General features: G+C 27.6%; 1 protein-coding gene across 1 annotated transcript; it reads left to right on the forward strand.

The window, feature by feature from the left end:
• Positions 1-10,758: 10,758 nt before the first annotated feature.
• On the forward strand, positions 10,759-24,744 carry LOC100199337 (PCNA-associated factor). Its single transcript, XM_065815237.1, has 4 exons — positions 10,759-11,003; positions 18,580-18,732; positions 22,728-22,856; positions 24,371-24,744. The coding sequence occupies exons 1-4, from the start codon at positions 10,967-10,969 to the stop codon at positions 24,580-24,582; spliced, it is 531 nt and encodes a 176-aa protein (XP_065671309.1). The 5' UTR covers positions 10,759-10,966; the 3' UTR covers positions 24,583-24,744.
• Positions 24,745-26,612: the final 1,868 nt, after the last annotated feature.

Genomic DNA, 26,612 nt, shown 5'->3' on the forward strand with positions numbered 1-26,612 from the left:
AACTGGCTTGAATTTAAATGATTTATTATTACCTTAGATCTTCTGCTTTTATCACCTAAATCTTCCCAGTTCTTGCAGTTTCTACCTGGACCTGCTGCAAAAGTATTTTTTGTCAATAGTTACATCTTTGTCCAACCTAGTTCGCTCGTGCTCTAAAGATCTAGAGATGGTTCTTGAATGTTTCCGCAACTTTGATTGGAATTTGCATTTAAATATTATTAGAATTTTCTTTAGATTTATCAGTTAAGGTTTTTCAATACTTTCATAGACCCTCCAGTCTACAAAACTCACTTAGAAGAGTCTCGAGTAAATTATCATGATTAATTCTTGAATTATAGGAACTAAATATATTCTTTTCATGTTGAATATAAGCAATGAACTATTGTTAGTTATTTTATATGCAAGTTTTGATTTTAAAACATGCACTATGCCACCAAATCTTACATATTTTGGTTTTTGAGGTTTGATAATTAGAACCAACTTGAGCATGAGTTTTTTTACTGATAGGAACTAAATGTATTGTTTGTGTGATGAATGTAAGCTATGAACTATTGATCGCTACTTTATACGCAAGTTTTAATTTAAAATGGGAGAAAAAAATACAAAAAAAAGAAGTATATAAAAGGTCTTAATTTAATTAGGCCAAATTGGGGCAAATTATTTTCATTTTTTCTGCTTTCATATATACCTATTAATGGGAAAGAATTAAAACTACCATGGAATCTAGTGGAATCTTTTGGTTTTTGAACTAAATTCATAATTAAACTAATTTAAAAAATCAATTTATTTCACATGACGATTCCAGGTCAAGCCTCACTCTCCTCCATGGTTTTTCTCACACTGTGCTGCTGCGATTTCCGATCGAAACCGTTACTTCCATATTTATCATCAAAACAATTCTTCAGAAAACAGACGTCTGTTTATTACTGCTAGAAACCATTGTAAAAAAATTTTGTCTAACGCCAAAGCCCGCTATTCTCAGGTCATGAAATCTCATCTCAAAAATTAGGCTCTCGTGACTTCTGAAGAATCTTTAATAGTATCAATAATAAGGGCAAATCTTTAGTTCCACCTCTCTTGTATGGCTCACACTTTGTCACCTCACCTAAAGACAAAGCTGAATTGTTTGCTAAAAACTTGTCATCAATATCATCTCTTAATTCCACTAGTTGCGTTCTACCTAATATTGTTAACAAACAGGTTGATCCATTGCTTGACATTCGTATTACTCCAGCTTTTGAATCTAAAGTGATTTCCTACCTAGACTCTTCTACAGCTTGTGGCCCGAACAACATACCTGTTATTGTCTTGCAAAAGTGTTCTCCGGAGCTGTCGTCTATACTCTCAAAACTATTCAACAAGTGCTTATCAAAGTCTTGTTTTCCAGCCTGCTGGAAAGCGGCATCTATTATCCCTGTCTTCAAAAATTCTGGATTCGTCTAATTACCGTCCCATTAGTCTTCTTCCTGTCATAAGCTTTTTGAATCTTTAATTAACAAACACTTAATTTCTCATCTTGAATCTAATAATCTTTCTGACCATCAATATGGATTTCGATCTTTTCGTTCTACTGCTGATTTGCTAACAGTAATAAATGATAGGTTTTATCGTGCATTAGATAAAGGTGGAGAGGTTAAGCCCATCGCTCTTGACATTTCAAAAGCTTTTGATAAAGTTTGGCATGCTGGTCTTCTCCATAAGCTTTCTTCTTATGGTGTATCTGGCAACATCTTTAAGGTTATTGAATCCTTCCTTTCTTATTCTGTAACTTCAAGGGTTCCTCAAGGTTCTATTCATGGCCCTATACTCTTTTTAATTTACATCAACGATCTTCCAGATATTCTCACATCTGAGGTGGAATTGTTTGCTAATGATACTACCATTTATTCTTGTCGTGATGAGAAACCAACACTCTCTGATTGCTTGGAGGGGGCATTTGAGCTTGAAAAGGATCTCACTTCTGCTACAGCATGGGGCTCACAGTGACGGGTGAACTTCAATACAGATAAAACTTAATTTTTTTCAGCCAATCGTTATCGCAATAATTTAGATCTTCCTTTATTTATGAACGGTGATGTACTCGATGAGTCATCTACTCTTCATCTTCTAGGGTTAACTCTTACTTCCAATCTTTCTTGGAAACCATATATCAAATCAGCTGCAAAGTTAGCATCTGCTAAGGTTGCATCTCTTTATCGAGCTCGTCACTTTCTTACTTCGGATTCTATTTTCTATCTCTATAAATCCGGTCTAGCATGGAATACTGTTGCCATATCTGGGGCGGATCTTCTAACGATGCCCTTTCTCTTTTAGATAAGGTGCAACAACGCATTGTAAACATAGTTGGACCTGTTCTTGCAGCCAACCTCCAAACCATTATCACATCGTCGTAATGATGTTTCTCTTTCTCTTTTCTTCAAATACTATAATGGGCACTGCTCTAAAGAGCAGCGTCTTTTGTGCCATAAACTAAAATTCATTCTCGTGTTACTCGTCATTCAATTAAGTCTCATCCTTTTTCTGTCACTCTTCCTAAGTGCTCCAAAAACTCTTATTCGTCAAATTTTTTTCCGCGAACATCAGCTCTTTGGAATTCGCTTCCTTCATCTTGTTTTCCTGATTTATATAATTTCCAGTTTTTTAAGTCGTCCGTCAATCGTTATTTTGCTCGTTATCTTTATCCTTTCTCTTTCAGTAACTTCCAACTTTAATTAGTGGCTGCTTGCAGCCTTGTTGGAAGCGAAGATGGATAAAAAAAAAAAAAAAAAAAAATTTTTTTGAAATCTCGGTAATGAAAATCTAAAATTAAAACTTATTGTTAAAAATATTGTTAATAATTATCAAACATAAATAATAAATCTTAAACATAAAGAGTGACACTAAAGCAAGACTTCTTTGAAGGAGTTTTTTGATAAATAAATTAAATAGGTCTCGGAAAAATGGCGTATAAATTGGTGAAATCTTGAAAATTATTCACAAAAAATTAATTATTGTCTTTTAGTGGTATTTTGTTACATAATAGTTTAATTATTTTCTAGCAATTGTTTTTTATAGAGAGGGGGGGGGGGTTGTCGTTTTTATGGATTTTGACTCACTGTGCGCCACCTAGAATAAATTCACTAGTTGGCGCCCCTTCTTTTCTAAATTTTCCTATACTATCAGTTATTTTTATTTATTTATTTTTTAGGTGCTCCAAGAAGTTCCAACGGTCTTGTCACAGAGCACCGCAGAAGAGCATTTAACTCGGAAGTTCATACCTCCTCCTTACCGATAGCGCAAAATATGCCCAGAGCTCGCTTCGAACCATGGATCTCTTGCTTCTAAAGCAAGCACTCTAACCACTGCGTCACGGCCGCGCCAACTGCGCCACAACTTATCTTATGCATTGCGTGAAAATATCAGCCTTTTTTTTAAGATATAAACTACTGTCAAAATGCATTAAAATGTTAAAAAATGGTTGAAAAGCTTTTACAAAAAAAAGCACATATAAAAAAATCGAAAAATTTAGATAAGATCACTAATATAATTGACAAATAAAAATTTTGGAGGGGCGATCAGAGGAAAATCTTTTAAAAGGGGCAATAGTCTTTTGAAGAGCAGTAAAAATCTTTTGCAGGTATCTTTTGTCATCAAATAAAGTCTAACCTAAATTAGTCAATAAGTATGACAAGTGTTATTAATTTAAATAATTATTTCCTTTAAAAGAAAAAATTATGTAAGAATTATTTCCTGTTAATTTAAGTAAATATTTCCATAATTTTAATTATTTGTAATTAATAATATTTGTAGGTATGTTAATGAATTGTTATCCAATATAATTTCAGGTTAAATTTTGTGAAAGAGATGCCACAATGCCAAATCGAGCAAAGGTTCACAATGAAAATCGAAAATTTATGTGCTTGGTTTGTCTGACAAAATGTTTGAGACAGCTTACTGCTTTCCAAGCAGATCAAATATGTCAACAAGTTTGCTAGTCTACTAAATTGATTGTTCAAAACTGCAAGAAGTACATTCTCTTGAAGAACAAACCACCATTAAGAAACAACCAAATGTATGTTGCAACCCACGCCTCTTCCTTTTAGGAAAAGATTTGCCTCACCAATGCTCTCTAATAAAGTTTTCGGAAAACCTTCGATCTTTAGCAGTAAAAGATGCTCGAGCAGCCAAACAAATTGCGTTTCGAGTTTTTTTCAATATTTCAAAAATTTTTCAAATCACTAAAGCTTCCGGCAAGCCTCTATTTATATTTACTCCAGGTAAATATTTTTTACATATATATTTAAAGAAAATCTTTAAAGAAAGAGACAAGATAGGTTTCGGGAAGTATATTTTTAACAAACTTCTATTTACTTTTAAAACTAATAATTTGAAAGTTTTAAACTTTCTTAACAAAATCTTTAATATAATGATAAAATATGCGGTTGTTGCTCGTTGTATGCGGTTGTTGCGACAATGCGCTGTGGGCCGGATATTAGACATATGGTGGACAAAACTATTTTGATCTTTTTTACTAAAACCTTTTATTTGATCAAAGAATCACTTTTTATTAAGATATATTTACTTTTATTATAAATTTTAGTTAAATAGTTGCCAATACTAAAAATTATTTAACAAACATTATAAAACTTTAGAAACGCGGATTTAAATTCTTTTAATTTCAAATCATATAACTTCTTGATTGATGCAACAAACTTTTAAAAATAAAATTGCGCACTTCGGAAAAAATGAAAATTTATCACTAGATTTGAAACTCTATTATCGACATTATTATATAATCAATTTGAAATATATAAATAAATATATAGGAATAAATAAAAAATATAAATAAGTGAATAGATTTCAAACTCTATTATTGATATTATTAAATGTTCACGACGTTTCGGATAAGTCTGTAGATTATTTATTATCTCTATATATAATAATGTATTACTTTTATTTTTAATATATTGACCGCAGATTCTTGGTGAATGATTACAACGTTTTTATTATTATAAAGTCTACTTAGTTCTAAAGGTACTATACAAATAACCAACAGACACTCTTCATACGTCACTATTTTCATTTTAACTTACCTGTTTGTAAACACTATATCCTGTAGCACCATCAAAACCAACCTTGCATATAAACGTTAGTTAAGTTAATTCCTTAGCATTGTGATTAGCACAGTAGTTTGTATATCACATAGCTTTTTAAGAGTGTGTTTTAGAAGATCTTTTAGCAATATTTGTACTGATAAGCCATCTATTTGAATGTTCTTGGGATAGCATTTAGCTTATGAAGATCTTATACCATTATATAAAGGATATATCTCAGTCTTTTTTTTCAGCAATATTACTTAGAAGCTGGTATGTTGATTTTGATATATCACTATTAATAGTTAATGATAAAGTTTCATCACGTGAATATATCTAAGCAGGTTTAATGAGGTTTTTATTTCAAATTTCAGACATTTTTGTGCCAGTTTAGTACTAAAACTCAATTCTTGTTTTTAATTTTATTGCATAAAATAATTCATGGGTAAATAAAATATTACTAACATTCTTAGGCTTATTCTTTTTGTTCTGTTACAAGCTTTTCAAAAGAACCACATGGTTTCCCAACTTCATTAACTGATGATGTAGCATTTAATGTATTGAACATCTTGAGCTAGCCATTTTTCATTACTTCTCTTAAAATGAGTATTATAATTGTTTGCAGCTATTTACTTTTTTTCATTATAATTTTATAAAGTTTTTCACTCAGAATTCTCTAGTTTAATATCTGCAGAAACTAGAACAGTTAATTTCAATAAAAAGAATTGTATATCATTAGAAACTAGTATACTTTGTTTTAAAAGTCCGTAAATGTTACCAATTTTTACTTTATTACTAAACGAAAAAACAAAAAAAATTGTTAAGTAAACAGTGCAATTTGTATTGAATTAAATAACAAACAAAATACAGGTAGATTGGCCCTACAAGCTCATGGACCCCAAAAGCCACACGCTCACATTAGTACCTGTAACTCATAGATAAAGCCTTATCAAGCAGCAAAATAGATTTTTTTATTTGACAAGATAGTTTTTTGAAAAGAAACTGTTAAAAATAACCAAATTAGCATAAATTTTTGAAAATTATACTAAAAACAATAATAAAAATTTTTTTTAATTTTATAACATTTTGACATTATAGTCCATAAATACTTGAAATTTTCATTTATGTTTGCAAAGTAGTGCTTTTTGTAAAGATTTAAGTCATACTTCTACAAAAAAAAAAAAAAAAAAAAAATAAATGAAAGAGACAGTTGCTAAAATATTTTATCTTAACCAAAGTAGTGTTTCTGTGTGGTCTTTAGGGTCCCTTACTAAAAAATATATATACATCGATCAAAAACTCAATATTAAAATAAAGTTTTGCTTTTTTCTATTAACATTTATTTTTCTATTAACATTTATTTTTCTATTAACAATCAAGTAAATATACTTTTTTACTAGTTATTTGTATAAAAAAAAATTGTAATGTTGAAAAATTGAAATGTTGAAAAATTCAAATGTTGCTCTATTAGTCTTTAAGACAATTTAAAAGTGCTTTTACATCTTTGAAACTATTGACTCTTTAATAAGTTGATCTACTAATTGACTAAGAATAATAGAATTATCTCCTTATTACTGTAAGATCACTTTCTTGATGTATCCTTCTAACTTCTAGTATCTTCATCACTTTCATGCTCAATAACCTTACGTTTAAGTGAGTTGTTGGTTACTGCAGCAGCTAAAAACATTATTGGTTTTTTTCCATACACTTTACAAAATAATTTTCCACAGACAGATTTTTGTACATTGTGGCAAGAAGAGCATTGCTGTAGCTTTATGGCATGGCACACACCTTCTCCACAGTTGCATTCATTTTTTCACCGTAAAAATTCTTCTTTTTGTTTTTCTTTGTTCCATCTTTTTTCTTGCTTATCTTTTATTTCTTGATTTTTATTATCTTGAATTACCTTCACTAAGTCCAACGCATTTTTACCTTTCATTGATCCGTGAACCTGCGTAACCCTTGTAGTAAGTTTGGAAACTTTCGGCATAATTTTCTGTACTGTCAGTAAGCCAGGAATTTCTTTAGGTTGAATGCTTTTTTCGCTCAGCTCTTGAATAAGCTCTTGAGAACGCTCAAACTTTTCTTTCCAATACTGAGCTGAATTTTTTCTTTTATCAGGAGATTTAATAGTATATCTTTCAGGAGTTGTTGTACTGGATGTAACACTTTTTGGAAAATCAATGCATAAAGCAGCTCTTGCAAACTTGTCCTGTTGCATGTCATTGACGTTTAATGATGTGGAAGTTACTCCTACACGTCTTGCAGCTTTGATTATAGATTGTCTTTACAAAATTGAAATTTGAACTCGAGAAAAAACTGAAAACTTATTATTCAACAGATAAAACTATAAAACAATGATGGCATAATTTTATATTTTAAATTAAAAAAAAAAAGTTAATTTTAGCCCCTCTCCTCATCTACCACGCATGTATATTATTTTAGGTGCCTAAAGAGAACTCACGCTTTTATCAAAGAGAACCCCGGAAGAGCATAGGAAGTTCAGCCCTCTTTTCTTACTGATGATATAAGTATGCTCAGAGCTGGCATTGAACTCTGGATTTCTTTCTTCTAAATCAAGCCCTTTAACCCTTACGCTACGGCTGCTTAATTAGTAGTTGTGTATGTATATATATATATATATATATATATATATATATATATATATATAATATATATATATATATATATATATATATATTTATATATATACATATACGTTTATATGTGTGTATGAGTGCTTATTTTTGTGAGTATGTATACTTACATGTGTATATGTGATATACGTATGGCAATATTCACAGGAACCAACCTCTTAAAAAACTCAATAATTTTATTACTACTCGTCCCAACAACCATAAACACACCAGCTAAAATAAGTTCATTTTCATCTTAAAATAAATTAATTTCAAATAATAAAATTTTCCGTGTAAAATCGAATACTTTAGGTATTTTTGGTGACAAGAACTTATTTTGTAATAAAAAAGAGAAATAAATAAAAAGTAATAATTTATTAGCTCTTTGTTTGTTTTTTTTAAATTCTTTCATTTGAATCTCTTCTTACTTAATCTTTTGTTTCTTTTTGAAAATATTAAAAAAATCATTTATAGCTATATGTGTGATTCATATTTAAGGGCCGATGGAGCATTTTGAACTCTGGATCTCTTGCTTCAAAAGCAAGGGCTCTAACCACTGCGCCCCAACCACTCTTGATGCATTTTTCAATATCAAAGGTTGGTTTTTGCATTGGGGCGGATCCAGCTTAAAAAGTGCTACAACATGTGGCTAATGAACTTTAGTTCAGATAAAATCCAATATTTTTCAGCCAATCGTTATCGCAATAATTTAGATCTTCCTATATTTATGAACAGTAATGTACTCGATGAATCATCTACTCTTCATCTTCTAGAATTACCTCTAACTTCCGATCTTTCTTGGAAACCATATATCAAACCCATTAAAAATTAATTAAAATTATCAAACTCAAATCCGTCCTTGTATGAAGTACTGTTGCCATATCTGGGGCGGATCTTCCAATGATGCCCTTTCTCTTTTAAACAAGGTGAAAAAACGCATCGTAAACATAGTTGGACCTGTTCTTGCAGCCAACCTCCAACCATTATCACATCGTCGTAAAGTTGAAAAAATTGTGCTGATTGGAGCCTGGAAACAAAAAAAGTCATAAACTTTTGTACTTCTGCCCCAAACGTGAGAGAAACAAGTTGATAAGTATTTTTTTTTACTACTCTCTGCTAACTTTATATTCATCAATAAATTATAAATTTCACACTATAATCTAAAAATTTATATAATCGTATAAATTTTGTAATTCCCTCAAATTCAGGGAGTTACAAACTTTAAATTTAGCGCTTTAACGCTGAAAGATTACACTACAAAATTTATTGTATCAAAAAGCAGTTTAAAAAAACATAAAATTACTTTTTATTGTTATTATTATTATTCTTTATTACAAATATACAATAAAGAAATAATTGTAAATAAAGATTTCGTTAAAGAGAAAAATAATAACCAATAAATAAAAAACGTGGAAATTCGAAAAAGATTGTGAACCATTAACATTAAAACGCTTTAGATCATTGCCCCCTGATAACATCTTTTGAAGATGTAACTACATCTGGGAATTTGTCTTTAAGTCTAATAACATCTGGAAGAATTTTCTCCAGATGTAGTTACATATGAAAAAAATCATAAAACTACCTCTAGTTAAAATAATGCCTTCTCAATCAAATCAAATCAAATATATTTTGAAACAGTTATAAAATTTCAAATTAATTTACAATAGTACAAGTACTAATTTAAGTAAATACCTGAATATACAACATAGTCTTATAGTCATTGATGAAACTAGTAGTAATAATTGATAACAATAATACTAATTATAATAATAATGATAATAATAACAACAACAACAACAACAACAACAACAACAACAACAACAACAACAACAACAACAACAACAACAACAATAATAATAATAATAGTAGCAAAATGATAACAATTATAATAAAAAGATTTCATAAATAAAGACAATTACAGCAGCAACAAAAATTTAAATTTGTTTAATGACAGCGACAACAAACATTTAGTACGAAGTAGAGAATGGTTAAATTAAAAAAGATAAATAAATAGATAGATAAATTAGAATGCCAAAATATTGGTACTAATATTAATAATATTAGAATAAAAAAAGTTTCAAAATGGCAAATAAAAAAGAATTTCAAAATGTTAAAAATATCAAATAAAAAACTGAAGGATCACGAATTGATATAGATAATAAAGAATTCCAAAATTAATTTGTAGAAATATTTAATTGTATTTTTTTAACAAATAATTAAAAAGCTTGATTTTGAATTCAGAGATTGAATTAAGAGATTTTAAATCAGGAGGAAGTTTGTTCCATGAGGTAATAGATTGATATTAAATGGATTTATTTCCATATTTATGTTTATATAAAAATAGCATGATATATATTTAGCAGAATTTCTAGATTTACATAATGGCGGACTTGGGCTAGTATTCCATTAGATCTGATGAGTTTTATTGCCAAGTCATTCAGATGGCCTTGAAAAGAAAGATTAGAATCAATTTTAATCTCAAGATATTTAATAAAGTCTAAAGGATAAATTATTTGTCCGCTTAGTCTGAAATTTAAGTGCTTATTAATTGGTGCCAGATTGGATTTAAAGATGATCAGCTCTGTTTTGTTAGAATTGAAAGAAAGTTTATTAGAACAAAGCCACTGAACAAGATTTCCAAGATCATGATTAATATATTTGTTGGTTTTTTTAAGTGATTTGTCAACCGGTAGCATGTTAGTATCATCAGCAAAATGTTAAGCAGTTGCAAATTTAAAAGAAGCATTTAAGTCATTAATAAAAAGAAGTTGTTGCTAAGAACGTTGCTAAGAGAACAAACTAATACATGTAATTATAGGAAGTAAATTTTGGAAAAATCTAAATAAAAAACATGTGTAAAAGTATATATTTTCCGAAAGAGCAAAAATTTCTCTTTTAAAATACACCAATAACAACAATTTGATTTTTTACATATTTTTTACAAGACGACCATCTTCATTAACTTGAGTTTAAATAAGAGCGTAAAAATATAAAAAAATTAGCACTACCATAAAAAACAAAACAAAGTTTCGTCGTTTCTCTCCCGCAAAATTTAAAAAAATAAGTTAGTATATGAAAAAATGTAACTATTAAACCGCGGGAAATTATATCGTTGTAATTCTGCCTTTATTTTATTGCAGTAAATTTGCCTTTAATCCAGTAAATTTGCCTTTAATGCAATAAATTGAAAATTTTCAGCATTTTCTGTTTTGCTCATATTTTGGATTAAAGAGTGTTGTATGCAATATCGTGTTGAAAATGGTTCGTACAAGAGCTGAAAATTCATCCAGAAAAGGTTTGGGTTATTTTGAATGATATTATCATTTGAGATCAATAATATAATAACCGTTTAAAAAATAATTTATTAGTATTAAAATTATTTATATTCATTCGAAATCATACAAATATATTAAATATTTGTAATTATAACCATTTTTATTGGTATAACTGAAACAAGATTATAAAAAGAAACATCCTCAATTCATTCGATTCATTCTACAAAAAGTTATGAAGTTTTAGTAGCTAATTTTTGATATAGGTTTGTTGATAAAACTGTTGTCAAAATTTATTTTTTATTTATCTTATTTGTTATAACTTTGTCAATTCTTATCGAAATGCTTATCGAATCAAGTCAATTCTTATCAGTCAATTCTTATCGAAATCTTGGTATCAAAAGATAGGTGTCAGGGGCGATTACAGGAAATTGTTTGGGTAAGTCCAAAAAAAACTATGCTCTTCTCCCCCTCTCTATTTTCAGTTTTGACCAGATTGAGTGTATTTTATAAAAATGTTTTAATAATTTTTGAAATGACTTATAACATCACTTAAGTTGAAAGTATGATTTTTTTCATATTAAAATATGATTTTTTTAAAGAAATTTTTTTAAATTATACTTTTATTATATTTGAGTTTTATTTAAAACACAACTCATAAGTATTTATAACAAACTTGCTAAAAACTTGTTTACTATCTATAGACAACTCTGTGTGAAAAGCTTAATTAAACCATTTAGACTTTATCTAAATTTTTGCTTTGCAACTTCTTTTTACTATTCTCTTATAACCTTTTAGGTGCCTCAGTAAAGAAAAGGTTTGATGCTTGTAATGTTTCATTATTATTAGATAAGAGTTTGTTTTTTGAAATTCAGACAGTTGAGTAAAATTCAACTAAACTTCCCTCAGGTCAAACTCGCGTAATAAAGCCTTTGGTTTGGCAATAAAAAACCTAATAAAGCCTTTGGTTAAATAAAAGGCACTTAAAGATATGATGTAGTCTTTCCAACTAGTATAACAAGAATACTGAATTTCTGCAATTGTTTTTAGAAGAAACTGAAGGTTTTTAGAAGAAACTAAAACACAGGTGTCTTATAACACAAGTAATATAATATTTGGTCGCCTAATTTTAAAGGATATGATGTTTTTCTCCAATGGACTAACTTTTTTCTTTAAAATACTATATAAACTTGTGAATTAAGCCACATTTTGAACTAATCAACAGCCATATTTTATGTTTAATAAATTTAATAAAACACAAATTAAGCAGGGTATATGTCAAAAGGGGAGTCAGAATTTTATTTTCCATACTTGAAATTTTTTCTCTCCTTATTTATCATTTAAAATGCAAGTTATTAAAATGATATGCAGTCTAGTGTAATAAAACTGGGAATGTCTATTGATATATTTTAATGTATACTTGTTGTTACTAACTGATTTTACCTCCTGTTGATAGTTAAACAATAAAACTTGATAAAAATTTATATCTGGGTGTATGAAAAAAGGGAAGTCCTAACTTTGTTCTAAAATAATCATTTTGATTTCTTTTTAACTTATGAAAGAAAAAATTTAAAAAACAAAGTTCTATATAACGAAGTAAAATAAGGTATGTTAATTTAAGTTTCTAATTAAGTTACTTAACTCAAAAGTTAGATTAACCTCCATCAAAACATTGTTATTATTATTTTTTAATAATCACATAATTATAAAACCGAAATACTATTATGTTTTCCGGTTTTTTATTTTTTTTCCAACTGTTTCAAATAATTAACCGTGCATAATTTTGTTTAGTTTTTTTTTTAGTTTGGTTTTTATAGTTATATATAATAAAAAAACCTAGATTTCGTAGACACGCTCCTGGATGTAACATTGGGTTACATATTTATATTTCCTTCTCATCACCTTGTATTTTGGAGATAGAGGGAGTGCCCAACAACTACCTTTACCATAAAAGAATGCATATTTCTTACAGAAAAGATTGTTTTTTCACAAAAACTTGTAGATTTTTCATACAAAAAATACTAAACTTTATTCTAGATCACAAGTTAACATGATAATTGTATCTTAGAGTTGCAGGAGGATGTATTGGTGATGGTTTAACGTACCCTGTTTTCAAAAGTGTTCAACTCAAAAATAATAAATATATCTATATTAAAATTAGTTAAGTAAGAATACAATACTTATGTTTTACAAGATTTTTACATGTATGAGTGTTTTACAAATCAACATATGGAAGAGGATGTCCACCACTCCATCCCCCATTATAATTTTTTTTTTAAAATCTCTCTCAAATAAATCAATTTTAGTACCTTTAGTACTAAAATTGATTTATTTGAGTCATTATTATGCTTCCGAAAGTTACAGTTTTTCTCATTGTCACATAGTAAAAAAAATATTATTGTAAAATGTTATTTTAACCATGAATTTATTTGCATAATCGGAATTAATTTAGTGTAAAAATGGAGCTAACATGATCATTGTTGTTGGTAAGATTTTATACTTAATAGAAAATATATATTTCAAGAAAATAGTGAAAGAATTTTTGTAATTTTCATGTAACGTAAGTTAACCAAAACATGATAAAGTTTTGTTTTTTCTAATATTTAGTTAAAAAACTTAAGTTTTTTAATAATATATGCGAAAGAATATTAAATGTTACGTTTTTACATTTAAAGTTTTAAATAATGATGCTTAGTTAAAGCACATTTTTATTTTAAATTTGTGTATTTTAAGTTAAATTTACATGCATTTACTAAAGTTCTGGCACTTTTTCGTTAACAAAATAAATTACGTTATTAAGTAAACTTATTTTGTTGCGTAGGTTTGACAAGGTTTACACTAAAACTTTTTATATTAATTTGATATATCTGAGAATTTAGATAAAAAATCGTGTATTTTATTTTAATGTTAAATAAAATTATTTATATTATCCTTTTTTTTGACAAAGATTTAACATATTTATTCTTTGACAAGAGTTTAACATAAGAACATCAACAAAAGTTTAATGAGCAAAAAAATCAATAAAAAAGTTTAGTAACCATACATATAGTCATATAAAAAAAAAGATTAGCTTTTTTTCTTTCTAATAAGAAACACCACAAAAATAGGTTTGCTAACTTTTAAAAATGTTAAAAAAAAACGTGACACAGATCTTTAGAATTAAAATTGGTTCAGTAAATTGCTATTTCTGTGTACCTAATATATAGACACCCTTTCATTGATATCAATGTTTTTGATAATACTATGTTTGTTCTACTTCAAAAATATCTGCTGAAAATTAATCTGTTTTCTTACTTGATGATTTTAATATTGATCTGATACAATCAAATAATGAAATTAGGACATCTGATTTTTTAAACTTACTTTCTTTTTATAATATTTACCCTAGTATCACTTTGTCGATGAGAATTACTGATCCCTCTGCTACAATCGTTGATAATATTTTTTCTAATTTAATAACTCATAAAATTTCTGATCACTTTTTTCAATTTTTTATTTTCAGGCACAGTTTATATAGTATAATTTTGAAAAATTCAATAACGAAAACTTTTAATCTGAATTATCAATTGACTGGGATGAAGTCTAATGACACTAACTCATGTTTCCAAATGTTTATTGCTGAAGCAAGATTGATTTTAGATCACTGTTCTACTTTAAAAATTTAGTATCTTCAAGCATCGAATTAAACTAGCTTCAAGCATCAAATTAAACTATGGATTTAAAAAGGAAATATAAAATCTATTCAATTACACAATCTTTTCCAACAAAAAATGTTAAAAGCTAAGGACTTTATAAATATAAACAAGTTTGAAGGTATTTTTAAGAGATGTAAATATATGATCATTACTAATTGATTAAACTTAGTAAAAAAAACCTATTTTGAAAAATTTTTCTCAGGAAAGGTAAAAATTCTTTGGAAACTTTCGAGAGGCATTAATAATCTAATATATATCAAAAATTTTATTAAATCATTTCCCGATTGTTTACAAGAAAATATCTAAATTTCATCTCTTATATCTAAAAAGAAAGTCGTTAGGTCCAAACAGCAATCCCATAAACATTCTTATATATTTTTACTATGAGTTTTCAAATATTCTTTCTAAGCTATTTAATACCACATTCACAAATTAAACATTTCCTGATATTTTGAAACTATTTATTATTCCAATATTTGAAAATGACTCTAAACTTTCTACACAAACTATAGACTTATTTCTCTCCATTTTTTAAAGAAGCTTACTAATGTTAGATACATTAGTAAGCTTCTTAAAAATACTTATATGTTCTAGAGTGCTCTTTTCTAAACTCATTTAATTGTTTAAATGTTTTTCAATTTGTTTTTAATCAAAAAAACTTTTTTGTGGTCATTTTGAATTTGTGGTGTCAGGCCTCGGCGGGAGTAAATGAGCATGAGAGCGGAGAAAAGCTCTCCTAAAACGAACATGATGAGCCATGCTAGTTGCTCCTCTAAACTGCTTTTTATGAGAGCTGTTTATTTATATAAAAATTGCTTATTAAATACAAAATTTGGTTTTACATTTGTTACAAGCATATGTTTGCAACATTAATGTTACAATAATACATAGCAAGTGTCATTTATTGCAACGTGAAAATATATTTGAACTTAAAATTTTTTTTTTGTGCAAAAAACGTGCCTGTTTATTATCCAATTAATTAAATTTTTTTGACTTTGCGTTTTTCATTTTAGTTACAATGATAATTATACTTTTGAGAAAGAAAAAATACTTTTGCGAAAGCTGTAAATTGCTCCTGTTAGATGTTTTAGGGGAGAGTGGGTGAGAGCTAGATCTAAAGCTCTCGTTTCCTACCAAGGCCTGCGGTGTTGTAAATAACAGGTTTCGATCTTATCTTTTAGACTGAAAACAATATGTAAGTATTAATCGTTTTAATTATAGTAATAAATCTATTTTTTTGATGCTGTTCAAGGTTCTGTTCTTGGTCCTCTTTTGTTTCTAATTTACGTTATCGACCTAACCAACTCTGTTCACTTCTTGTCATTTTGCTGATTATAAAAATCTCTTGCATATCAACAAATAGTATCATTCTTAATGTAAAAATATAAATTCTGATCTTAAAATATATATATATAAAGCAAGTCTGGGATCGTACCCTGGAACATGAGGTGATTTGATATGGAATGACCCAACAATAGTTTGTCATTATGTTGATAAAGTTAAATGATATTTACTATGTATTATTCTTTTCTTATCTTAGTTGTTCTTGCAAATTTATGGTCAAGTTGGAAACTATTGCATTAACAAGTAGCTATTGTCTCAACGTCAATCCATTAGAATAATAAACTTCCAGCCATTTAAATCAGATATATCAAAGTCTGATAAAACCAAGATTCCTTAAAAGAGTTTTTTGGAAAGTTGTTCAGGTGTTAATAGTTTATAAGAGGAAGATGGTTTATTCTTAGATAAAGTTTTTATTAAATTTATTTTATTAAATATTATTTATTTGTTTGATTTGTGATCAAAGCAAAGATTGTTGTGGCTAAATGCCAGAAAATTTTAAAATCCTTTTAGAGTAGTATGAGGATAGTCTGGTGAGATGCTTCATTGGATTGGCATCTTGAAGAGGCATCTCTTTCATTAGTGTTTTGAGTTTTCCTTCTATGACATAACTAAAAAATTTTTTTTTTTTGTGCTGAAATTTTTATTTATTGTTGTTATCTGAAAGAAAATTTATTCTTTCATATAACATCATTACATTATTCTTACATATAACCGTCAGAAATCTCAAATTCTTTATACTAGTCATTTAAACTTTAATTGAATACTAAAATAATATAAAAAATAAATAATTTAGAAAATTGTTTCAATAATTAACTTTTTTACATTACAAAAAAGAAGCTTTAAACTTAAAACCTTTAGCTATTTTCACAGAATTTCTGTAAGAAACACATTGACTTGTTATTTGAACAAGTATTTTTTTTTAATGGGTTATAAATCTTAAATGGTTTTAGATTTGACTTTCATATGAAACTATTGCCATTTTCTTCCTGTCTGATACAAAATTAAGTATTGTTTATTTTTTTATGAAAGTATACTGAGAAAAAAAATTTAGATTTATTTATCCTTTAATAGAAATACAAAAAGAAGAGTTTTAAGAGTTAAAAACCACAACTAAGCACTCTATTTAAGAAAATCAGTGTAAAAATGAACATAACTTAAAATAATTTAATAATAACATAACTTCTACATAATTTAATAAATACTTTAAGATTTTCAAATAAAACATATTTATTTGAAAATCTTAAAGTATTTATTAAATTATGTAGAAGTCACATAGTAATAAATTATATAACGTGTTTTTCTTGTTTTAGTTTTTTTGTCTCATTAATTGTTAAAGTTTTTTTTTTTTAAATAGCTGTGTAATATAGTAAAACTATTAAAATGTTACAAACAGAAAATCAAAATAAAATTAAAAATAAAGGAAAAAGAAATAAAATCTTCATATTTTATATAAATAATATTTAATAATAAATAGTATATTTAAAATATTAGTGTTTATAGAGATTTATTGCAATTGCCACATCTCTATGGTTACTTAAGTATTGTATGTAAATGAAGTTCATTGAAATCATTTGGCATTAAAAGTGTAAAAGTGTAACATAACACCCATTGATTGCTACTTTCCCATTTGAATTACACTTAAGGCATAAGGTGTTTTCCGCAATGCCTTAAGTGTAATTGTTTAAAAAAAACTTTTTTATGGCTTTTACTCTTGCTTAGTTTAAACATTGATCTTAAACTTTGCTATAAAAATTACCTGATAACTTTGATCTTTATGAATTGAAAATCATCTGATAAATGTAGAATTTTTTATACCTGGTAACTCAAAAGCTGATCTTTACCTATTTAATGTTAGCACTAGTTGTACACTAGTGCTAGCTTGAAAGATGTTTTGTGTATTTTAAAAATATGTTTTGAAGCCAATTTGAAAGTATTATAAAAAACATCTCAAAGTCAGGTCCATTAGTATTACCTTTAAATCAGTGTTTATAAAATTTTTTACTCTTATTAATCACATATGGTGAAAGTACCTGTTCAGTATACATATAATTCACTTTTCTACTAACTGATATGTATCAAATTGCTCACAGCTTTTTTATTTTATCTGTATGTTATTAGCTTAGCAACTTAATCTATATGAAAATCAACTGTCAGGGGCTATACTAAAAAAATTCGGGCAGCGGTACCCCTCATAGCAACGCAAGCTGTAAGAGAATTTGCCATATGTAGACATTTTTTTGTGAAAAAAAGATGCATGTATTTTTTCGAGACAAAAGGTCTTCAACTTCTCAATTTGGGCAGCGCCCAAATATTGTCAATGCTATCAAAAGCAGTCTAGAATAGCCCCTGACTGTTTATATTATTTATACTCTGGGATCTACCTTTTTATAAATTTAATAATCTTCTGTATTAATTCAATTTTATTTTGTGATTAAAAATAATAAGTAACAAATATAGTTTTTTTCCCTAAAATAAAATAATTTTCTCTAAAAGTTTAGATTTAAGGAGACAAGATTTTTTAACAAATTTTGCTTGATTTTAAATTAATTATTTTTTTTAGCTGTTGCTGCTAAAGCTCCAAGAAAGTCATTAGGTGGTGAATCTAATGGTGGAAGTAGCATGGGTTCATGTTATGATTCATCTTCAAAAAATGGAAACAGTTTTCCCTTAATCAACCATGCAAAAATGTGGCCTACTCCAGCATGGCAAAAAGGTAAAGTTATTACAAATACATAAAGCATTGTGTAGATGGTTGAATTAACTTTTTTGAATTTTTACTTTAGTTCATTAGGAATTTGTAAAAAGATGTAGTTTAGGTTTATGTACATTTCTCACTGTTTCCCAGACAATCTTAACGACTTACTTCACTTCTTAATTTATCATTTATATTTTTCATCACTCTCTTCTAGGTAATAAGTATACACATACACACATTTTTTAAAATTGATAGATAGTCGCTCCAAGCCAAAAATTGACGTAACCCTACTCCTTGCCTGTTCTACTTATTTAAGTCAGTCGATGTAACAATACAAAAATGAAAAAATTAAATAATATAAACAGTAAAAAAATAAATTAAAAAAACAAACAACAGTCTATTAAGTTGCTCCTATGTGGTTTCTTGACAAGTTATAAAGTTTAATTTATTTCCTCAATTATTATAATAGTTTTGACAGTGTATACTTTGTTGAGACCTGTAAAAATTTACCATAAATGGTATACGTATATAAATAGATATAGTAATATATTTATTATATATATAAATGTGTATATATGTAAATGTATATATATATATATATATATATATATATATATATATATATATATATATATATATATATATATATATATATATATATATATATATATATATATATATATATATATATATGTATATATATATATGTATATGTATATGAATATATATACACATTTACATACACACACTTAACACACACATATTTGTATATGTGTGTGTGTGTTGTGTGTGTATGTATATATATATATCTTCTCTGTTTGGCAAGCCTTTTTGTGCTCAAGCATTTTTGTATTTGCCCACATACCTGCAAAAACTTTGGCGCATAATTAAGTACTTGCCAAAAAAAAAAACTATTTGAAATTGTCACAAATCTTTTTTTTTTCATCAAATACTTTTATGAAAAATTGTGAAAACATTTTTATGTATGGATTATTTTATTTGAAATGTAAATAAAACATTTCCTTTGTTGTTTGTTGTTTTAATTATCTTATTTAGATTTTAAAATGCTCATTTTGATATTTTTTTGATTACTTTCATTTAGAATTTTTGTTTAATGTTTTTTTTTATTTTCCCCTTTTATTTTATTTATTTAATCTAGAATTTAAATTAAACGCTCGTTTTACCTTCTTTTTTTTAAATTATTTTACTCTAACCACAGCAGCTGTGGTTAGAGTATAATAATTTTAAAAAGAATGGTAAAATGCTTGTTTCTCCATTCTTTTTAAAATTATTATACTCTAACCACAGCAGCCGTGGCGCAGTAGTTAGAGTTCTGGCTTAGAACCCAGAGGTACGAGGTTCGACGCCAATTCTAGCTCAATAAGCGACATTGGTAAGGAAGGAGGCATGAATTTCTAGTTACATGCTCTACCGCGGTGCTTCATGATAAGACCGTAAGGACTTCTGGGAGCACCTAAATAACCTAAAAAAAAATTTCATTTAGAATTCTGATTTTATTTTAATTTAAAATAGCAAGTACAGATGAATTTTGTAAATCCCCTACACCAGCCTAAAAATGATCATCCGGCTAGTGCTTTTTTGTGTGCTGATATTAAATTTTAAAGGGAAAAAACATGTCTTTTGAGTGTGAACATATTTCTTCTAAACTCTCCAAAAAATTACTTTTGAATGTGTTTTTCAACTAGCGATTTCATTATAACTGGCGATTTTCAATCTTTTTCGCATCAGATGATTCATTCGAAAGAATTAACTCTAAAAGAAATTATTCTGTACACTTATCTAAATTCTTAGAAAGAAATGAATTAAAGCTAGTTGATGTAACTAAAGGTTCTGTCCATATTTACAAATATCGACACCAGGCACTACCGAATTCATCATATATCGACCACATAGCCATATCAAAATATACAAGTTTTTTTCAATCTTAAAGCCATTTTTCATCCTGAATCCTCAAGTAGTTTGAGTGACCACTTACTGCTGTCAATATCAGTTGGAGTTAGTGGTCAGCACACCAAATACAATATTGTAATAGAAGATACTATTCCTAGCTATGCTTGGAGTGATTCTAACTTTATTAAGTCATGTAATTATTTTTTAGTACAAAAACTAAAAAATTAAAAGTTTTTTTATACTTTTACAAAATTAGGTTAGGTGTCACTCATATAGTTGAAAACTAGTCATTGGAGTGATACCTAAATAAAATAAACAAACAAACAAAATAATAATAAATAAAAGTATGTAAATTAAATTAATTTCAAAATAATAATAATAATGATAAAGCTATAATGAATTAAATAAGACAAAAAATATGAAAACACTCAATTAATAACAACATCAAACAAAAATAAAAACAATTAGCAACAGCAGCACAAATAAAAACAAACTTTACACTTACAAAAAAGCAAAACACAAAAACTACAAAATGAAAATGCAAAAACAAAAACTTCTACATTAAATTAAATTAAAAATAAAAACAATCTTTAGTTATTTTGGCGGAAAAAAGAGTGTAGAAAAATTAGTAAAATAGAAAAAATATTTAAATTTTCAAGCAGTATATAAAAATTGAAAAGCAAAATAATAGTGAGCCAAAAAACTTTTGGAATCCATTACTTCAGAATATGAAAACCATTTGATATGAAAATGTACTGAACACTTCAAAAATAACACATTGTAATGAAATTCGAAGAATACCGCTCTGTACAAAACCTGGTGACATAACAATAACTGAAGAAAAGACAATTATAGCTATTTCTAAACTAAAAAATTCCCAGACTCGTTTGGTATATCAGCAGAACATTTGAAATATGCAAAGTGTTATACTTCAACAAAATGACTAATATAATTTTTTATTTAATCTATTAATTATGGATGGACACCAAAATCAATGTCAACATCAGTTATTGTAGTCCTTGTTAAATTGTACAAAAAAACCAAAGCAACTATCAATTTTACTAATTTTTACAAAAGTTCTTAATTATATGCCTGATAATTAGAAATACTCACCCCCTACAATTTGGATTTTATAATAACAGTTCTATGCTACATGCTGAATTTGTAATAAGCAGGGTAATCTGTCAGTTCTTAGTTTAATGAATAAATAGGTATCAAATGTATCATTACTTTTTTCTCGGTAAGAATCGAAAACTATATAGAATAATATATTGTTTATGTATTAATTGAATCAGTGGTTTTGAAAAAAGCATTGTCATATTTTTCCATAAAGTGACTTTAGAATGCTATCGTAGTCTCTATGGCAATGTTTACCTTTTGCTTTGAAAAGGTCATAAGTACATCATTTGTTCACCAAAATTATTTTTTAAGCTACTTTCATTTTTAATAAAACAGTTTTTTCCATTTTCTTAAAAGTTTTAATTTGTGAACTTATACCTTTTGATTCAATTGTTATTATCATTGTTTGTGTATTGTTAGTAACAAACTGTTTTATGTTACATATATTGCTTGAAATGAGGTGAAATGTCACCCTACTGCCTTTGTATAAACCTGTTACTTTTATGAATCCCTTAACAATGGTTAAACTGAATGATCTTTTTAAATTGAAATCTCGCTATTTTTCTCCACTTTAAACTGAATGATCTTTTTAAATTGAAATCTCGCTATTTTTCTCCACTTTATACACATGTTGCCTGTCCAAATCCTAACACTCACGGTTGATGTATGTACTGAATACCTTGGCTATCCTTATTTATTTTTTTTATTATTATTTTTATTTTATCTTATTTAGGTGTCCCAAGAAGTCCTTACAGTCTTATTACAGAGCACTGCGGATGAGCATTTAATTGGTAGTTCACGCCTCCTAACTGGTGTCGCAAATTTTGCCCAAAGGTGGGGTTTGAACCACGGATCCTTTGTTTCTGAGGCAAGTGCGCTACCACTGCGCCATGGCTGCTTTCAGTATAAGTTTACTTGAAGATTTGCATGCGCCTAAGTTTGCAGCGCATGATATGAATTTTTTTTTTTTTTTTTTTTTTCAGGAATAAAATCCTTCTTTTCAAAAAATGAAAACTATGAAGCAGATACTAGCTGTGGCTGTTCATCCTCTGGTTCTGTGCATACTCAAGATGATATTACAGAACCAACTACTTTGGTAACAGAAAATGCTAGTAAGTATATACATTTTTCATACATGTTTCTTAGCTCTAGTTCTGGCAATTCTTTTTTTTTTCTTTTTTTTTATTGAAACAAAAAATTTTTGAGTAAAAAGTTTTAATTCCAAAAGTATCTGTGAATTAAAGCTTTCTTTAATTACCCCAAGCTTACAGTACAGAAAAAGGTAAATTTGAGGGTTATATTAGAGAAGGGGGTAAAAATGGTTCTATTTGATTCTTCCAGTAAAATTCTATATTCCATGCTGGAGTTGTATACCATAAGAAATGTTTTTTTCCAGATCCTTGTTTTTGCTTTGCTTTTTTTTTTTTTTTCTCAAAGTCAATTAATCTAACTCATCTTAGATCTTTCAAATTAACATTTGGTCTTAAATAATGAAATTATTATTTAGGTTTGGGTTATTAATTGAATCCTTATTTCTACTTTATTTATTTCAGATCATACTATCAATTTGATTATGTTCCTTGTGTTTTATGAAGCATATAATGATATTGGGATATTTGTTTCTCTGAAAAAATAAATTATAAACTTCGCAAATACTCTTCACAAATTTTTACTGTGTTCATCCAGGAACATTAGAAGTATACTCAGACATGTTCCATATAAAATTTACTCATAAACAAGTTAGATTACCAATCGTATTTTGAAATCTGTTGCTTTTAAAAACATAAGTAAAATTTGAAATTTTACTTAATAACATTTTTATAATTTACACGTTATGAACTTTTTGAGGGAATAAATGTTTACTAATTTAGTAAACAGGTTATCAATATTTTGAGTAAACAAATACATATGACATTTTGTTGCAATCTGTATATAATGCACAATGCAAGCATCTGTTTCACACAGTATGACGTATGTCATGTTTAATCGTCATGTTTTAATCTATTATTTTATATTATCATTATCTTAAGGTAAATATTTTTTGTAAATATTTTTCCCATTTTGTTATTTGTTTTGTGTTATTTGTTTTTTCCCTTTGTTGCCCCGGAAAAAAAAATTATTTAATGATATTGTTTAAAAAAAAAAAAAAAATTAAGGTAGTTTCTAATCACAGTTCGGCTGCGTCCAATGGCTTCAAGCCATGTAAATAACTGAATGACCTATTTTTAATGAGTTAGAGATCACTTTTTTCTCATCTGGGCTTAACGATGCAGCACGACCCATTATTAATTAATTTGTTATTTTATACCTAATAAAAAAAACCTAAATTAAATTTTTGACAGTTCACAACAGTTTACAGTTAATTAATCGTCTGTGGTGTTTACATCAAATAAATATTCGTAATAGCTCGCAATTGCGGTTTTTAAATAAAGCGTTTTTTGTAAAAGTATCTTAAAATTTTGTCGCACTAAAAAAACAGTTGTTTTTTTAATAAAATGCGATTTTCGTTTAAAATAATTTTTTTTAAATGTTGTTTAGTGTTTTTTTAAACTTTTTAAATTTATTAGGTCTTGTAAAAATTTAAAGATAGAGTTTGTTGTTGGTTTAATTTTTAATTCACTTCTAGGTAATAAAGAATTGACCACGGAAGACAAAGAGAATTTACTACCGTCTTCAGGTTCTTCCCTAACATTATCCAATACATCTGCTTCATCTTCGTCATCATCATCCAATACATCTGCTTCATCTTCGTCATCATCATCGAGTAGTACAAAAGGAGCTTCAAAAATCAATTCAAAAAAAAAGCGAAGAGTAGTTATGGATGACGAAAGCGATTAAAACATCAAAAATTTGACGAAAGCGATTAAAACATACTCATCATTAACATTACGAGTTACTACAAATTTATCTCGCTTATATTTATAAAATATTTTTACTTATCTTTATAAAATACGAATCACTGCCCAAATTGGTTATTTTGAAAAAGGTTTATTTGAAAAATTAGAATTGATCATTTTATATAAACAATATTTAAAAAGTTTTGCAATACCTAATTTTATCGGACTACAAACTTTACACCGGCAATTTCTAACTTTATAGATGCGTTCCAAAGTATAGCTATACTTTGAAGTACGTCTATAATTTTTTATTCTTTGATTTCTTTAAAACTCTACTCCACAAAGCAAACGTTCTCCACCAAAGCATCGTATCTAAATACGATACGATGTGTTGGGGAAGAATTTTTGCTTTGTGGTGTAAAGTTTTAAAGAAATCAAAGAATAAAAAATTATTAATCTGTCTAGCATTAGATTATTAATCGGTATATTTTTGTTGAAATTCTATTAGCTGTACCATCATAAAAAACGAGTTTCGATTAATGATAGGCCACTTCAGATGTTGGTTGGCGAACTGCAAGCGTTTAGCGGTACGTTTTTTTTTTGTCAGCAAGGAGCCTTTTGTAATCAGCGCGCACCTACATACAGAGTGTCACTCATAGTTTAAGGTGGTTATATGGTAAAAACTGAGCGATTTTCATTTAAAAAATTAATTTTATTTTATTAGCTAACTTTTTATAAAACAAAACTGGCTTTTTAACTATATATAACATGATATGGTTTTAATAACAAAAAATAGTTAAAAAATTAGTTTCTTTGATTATGAGTTAAGAAATTTACTTATTTTTGGGTCTGTATAATTTCTAAACCAGGCCCGTAGGAACCGGGGAAGATGCAGGGGTATTTGCCAACCACCCCCAATATTTTTTTAAATAAATAGTTTTGAAGTTAGTTTTCGGAAAAAAACGATCACAAATTAAGATGTAAAAGGAAAAAAAAGGATAGAAAAGACCTAATTTGTTATCCGTATTTTAGGCGTAAGTTCCTTTGACAAAACGTTTTGACCTATTGTCCAGCCCCCCCTCCTCCACAGTGGCGGATTAAGACTTTTCGGGGCCCGGGCTATTTTTTTTGGAAAAGAAATGACTTTAAAAAAAAAGTTCCTTAAAACTATTTCGGGGTCCCTTAATCCAGAATTCCCCCTTCCCTTCCAATATAATTTTTGTACCTACGGGCCTGTAAACTACTTAAAAATCAAAATTGTAAATCTGATAATGTTGTCAGTTAAAATGAGTGTATGAAATTTTTGATTAATATATTGTTTTCAAACTTTGAAACTTGACTTCTCAATTTAATTTTTTTGCTTGACTGCAAACACTAAACCATTCATATCTTTTTAACCAGATATGCAAGTAACTTCAAATTTTCAGAGTTGTTTCTTTATAGATAGAACTGCAATATCTAAAAGAACTAACCTTAAACTTGTTTCCATTTGAATATATTTATATTTTACCAAAGGTTTTTGCATCAAAAATATTCTTTAAAATTAAAAGAGCTGCCATTTTAAAAATAATTATTATTTTAAGTTTTTCTAGTAAGGTTTTGTTTATTATACTATAATCCATCAATGCGGTAAGTTTTAGCTTGTAATGTCATAAAAAAGCTAAGAAAATATAGCTTTTTTTTTCATTGATTTTTCTGCATTTAATGCTGAATCATCATAAAAAGGGTAAATAAGTTTTTATTTCAGCATTTTAAATCAAACTAAGCATTATTTAGCCTTGCTACTAATTTTGGTATGTAAAAAAAGTTAGAAATCGAAAAATATTTTTTTTACTATACAACCACCTTAAGATCATTTTTAATGTGGTTGGCAGATAAAAATGGTTTGCTTTTCTCCCTTTAATGACCTCACATAATGTACTTTGATGATGATGGGCGACTCAGTTGAACGTAGAAGTTTATTTTGTCAATTTTGTGCATGTATTTAAAAATATGAATTATATCACCTTTTTTTTTTCTCTTCGAGTGTTG

This window comes from Hydra vulgaris, chromosome 13 (genome assembly GCF_038396675.1).
Source record: "Hydra vulgaris chromosome 13, alternate assembly HydraT2T_AEP".
In the NCBI taxonomy this organism is placed as follows: domain Eukaryota; kingdom Metazoa; phylum Cnidaria; class Hydrozoa; order Anthoathecata; family Hydridae; genus Hydra; species Hydra vulgaris.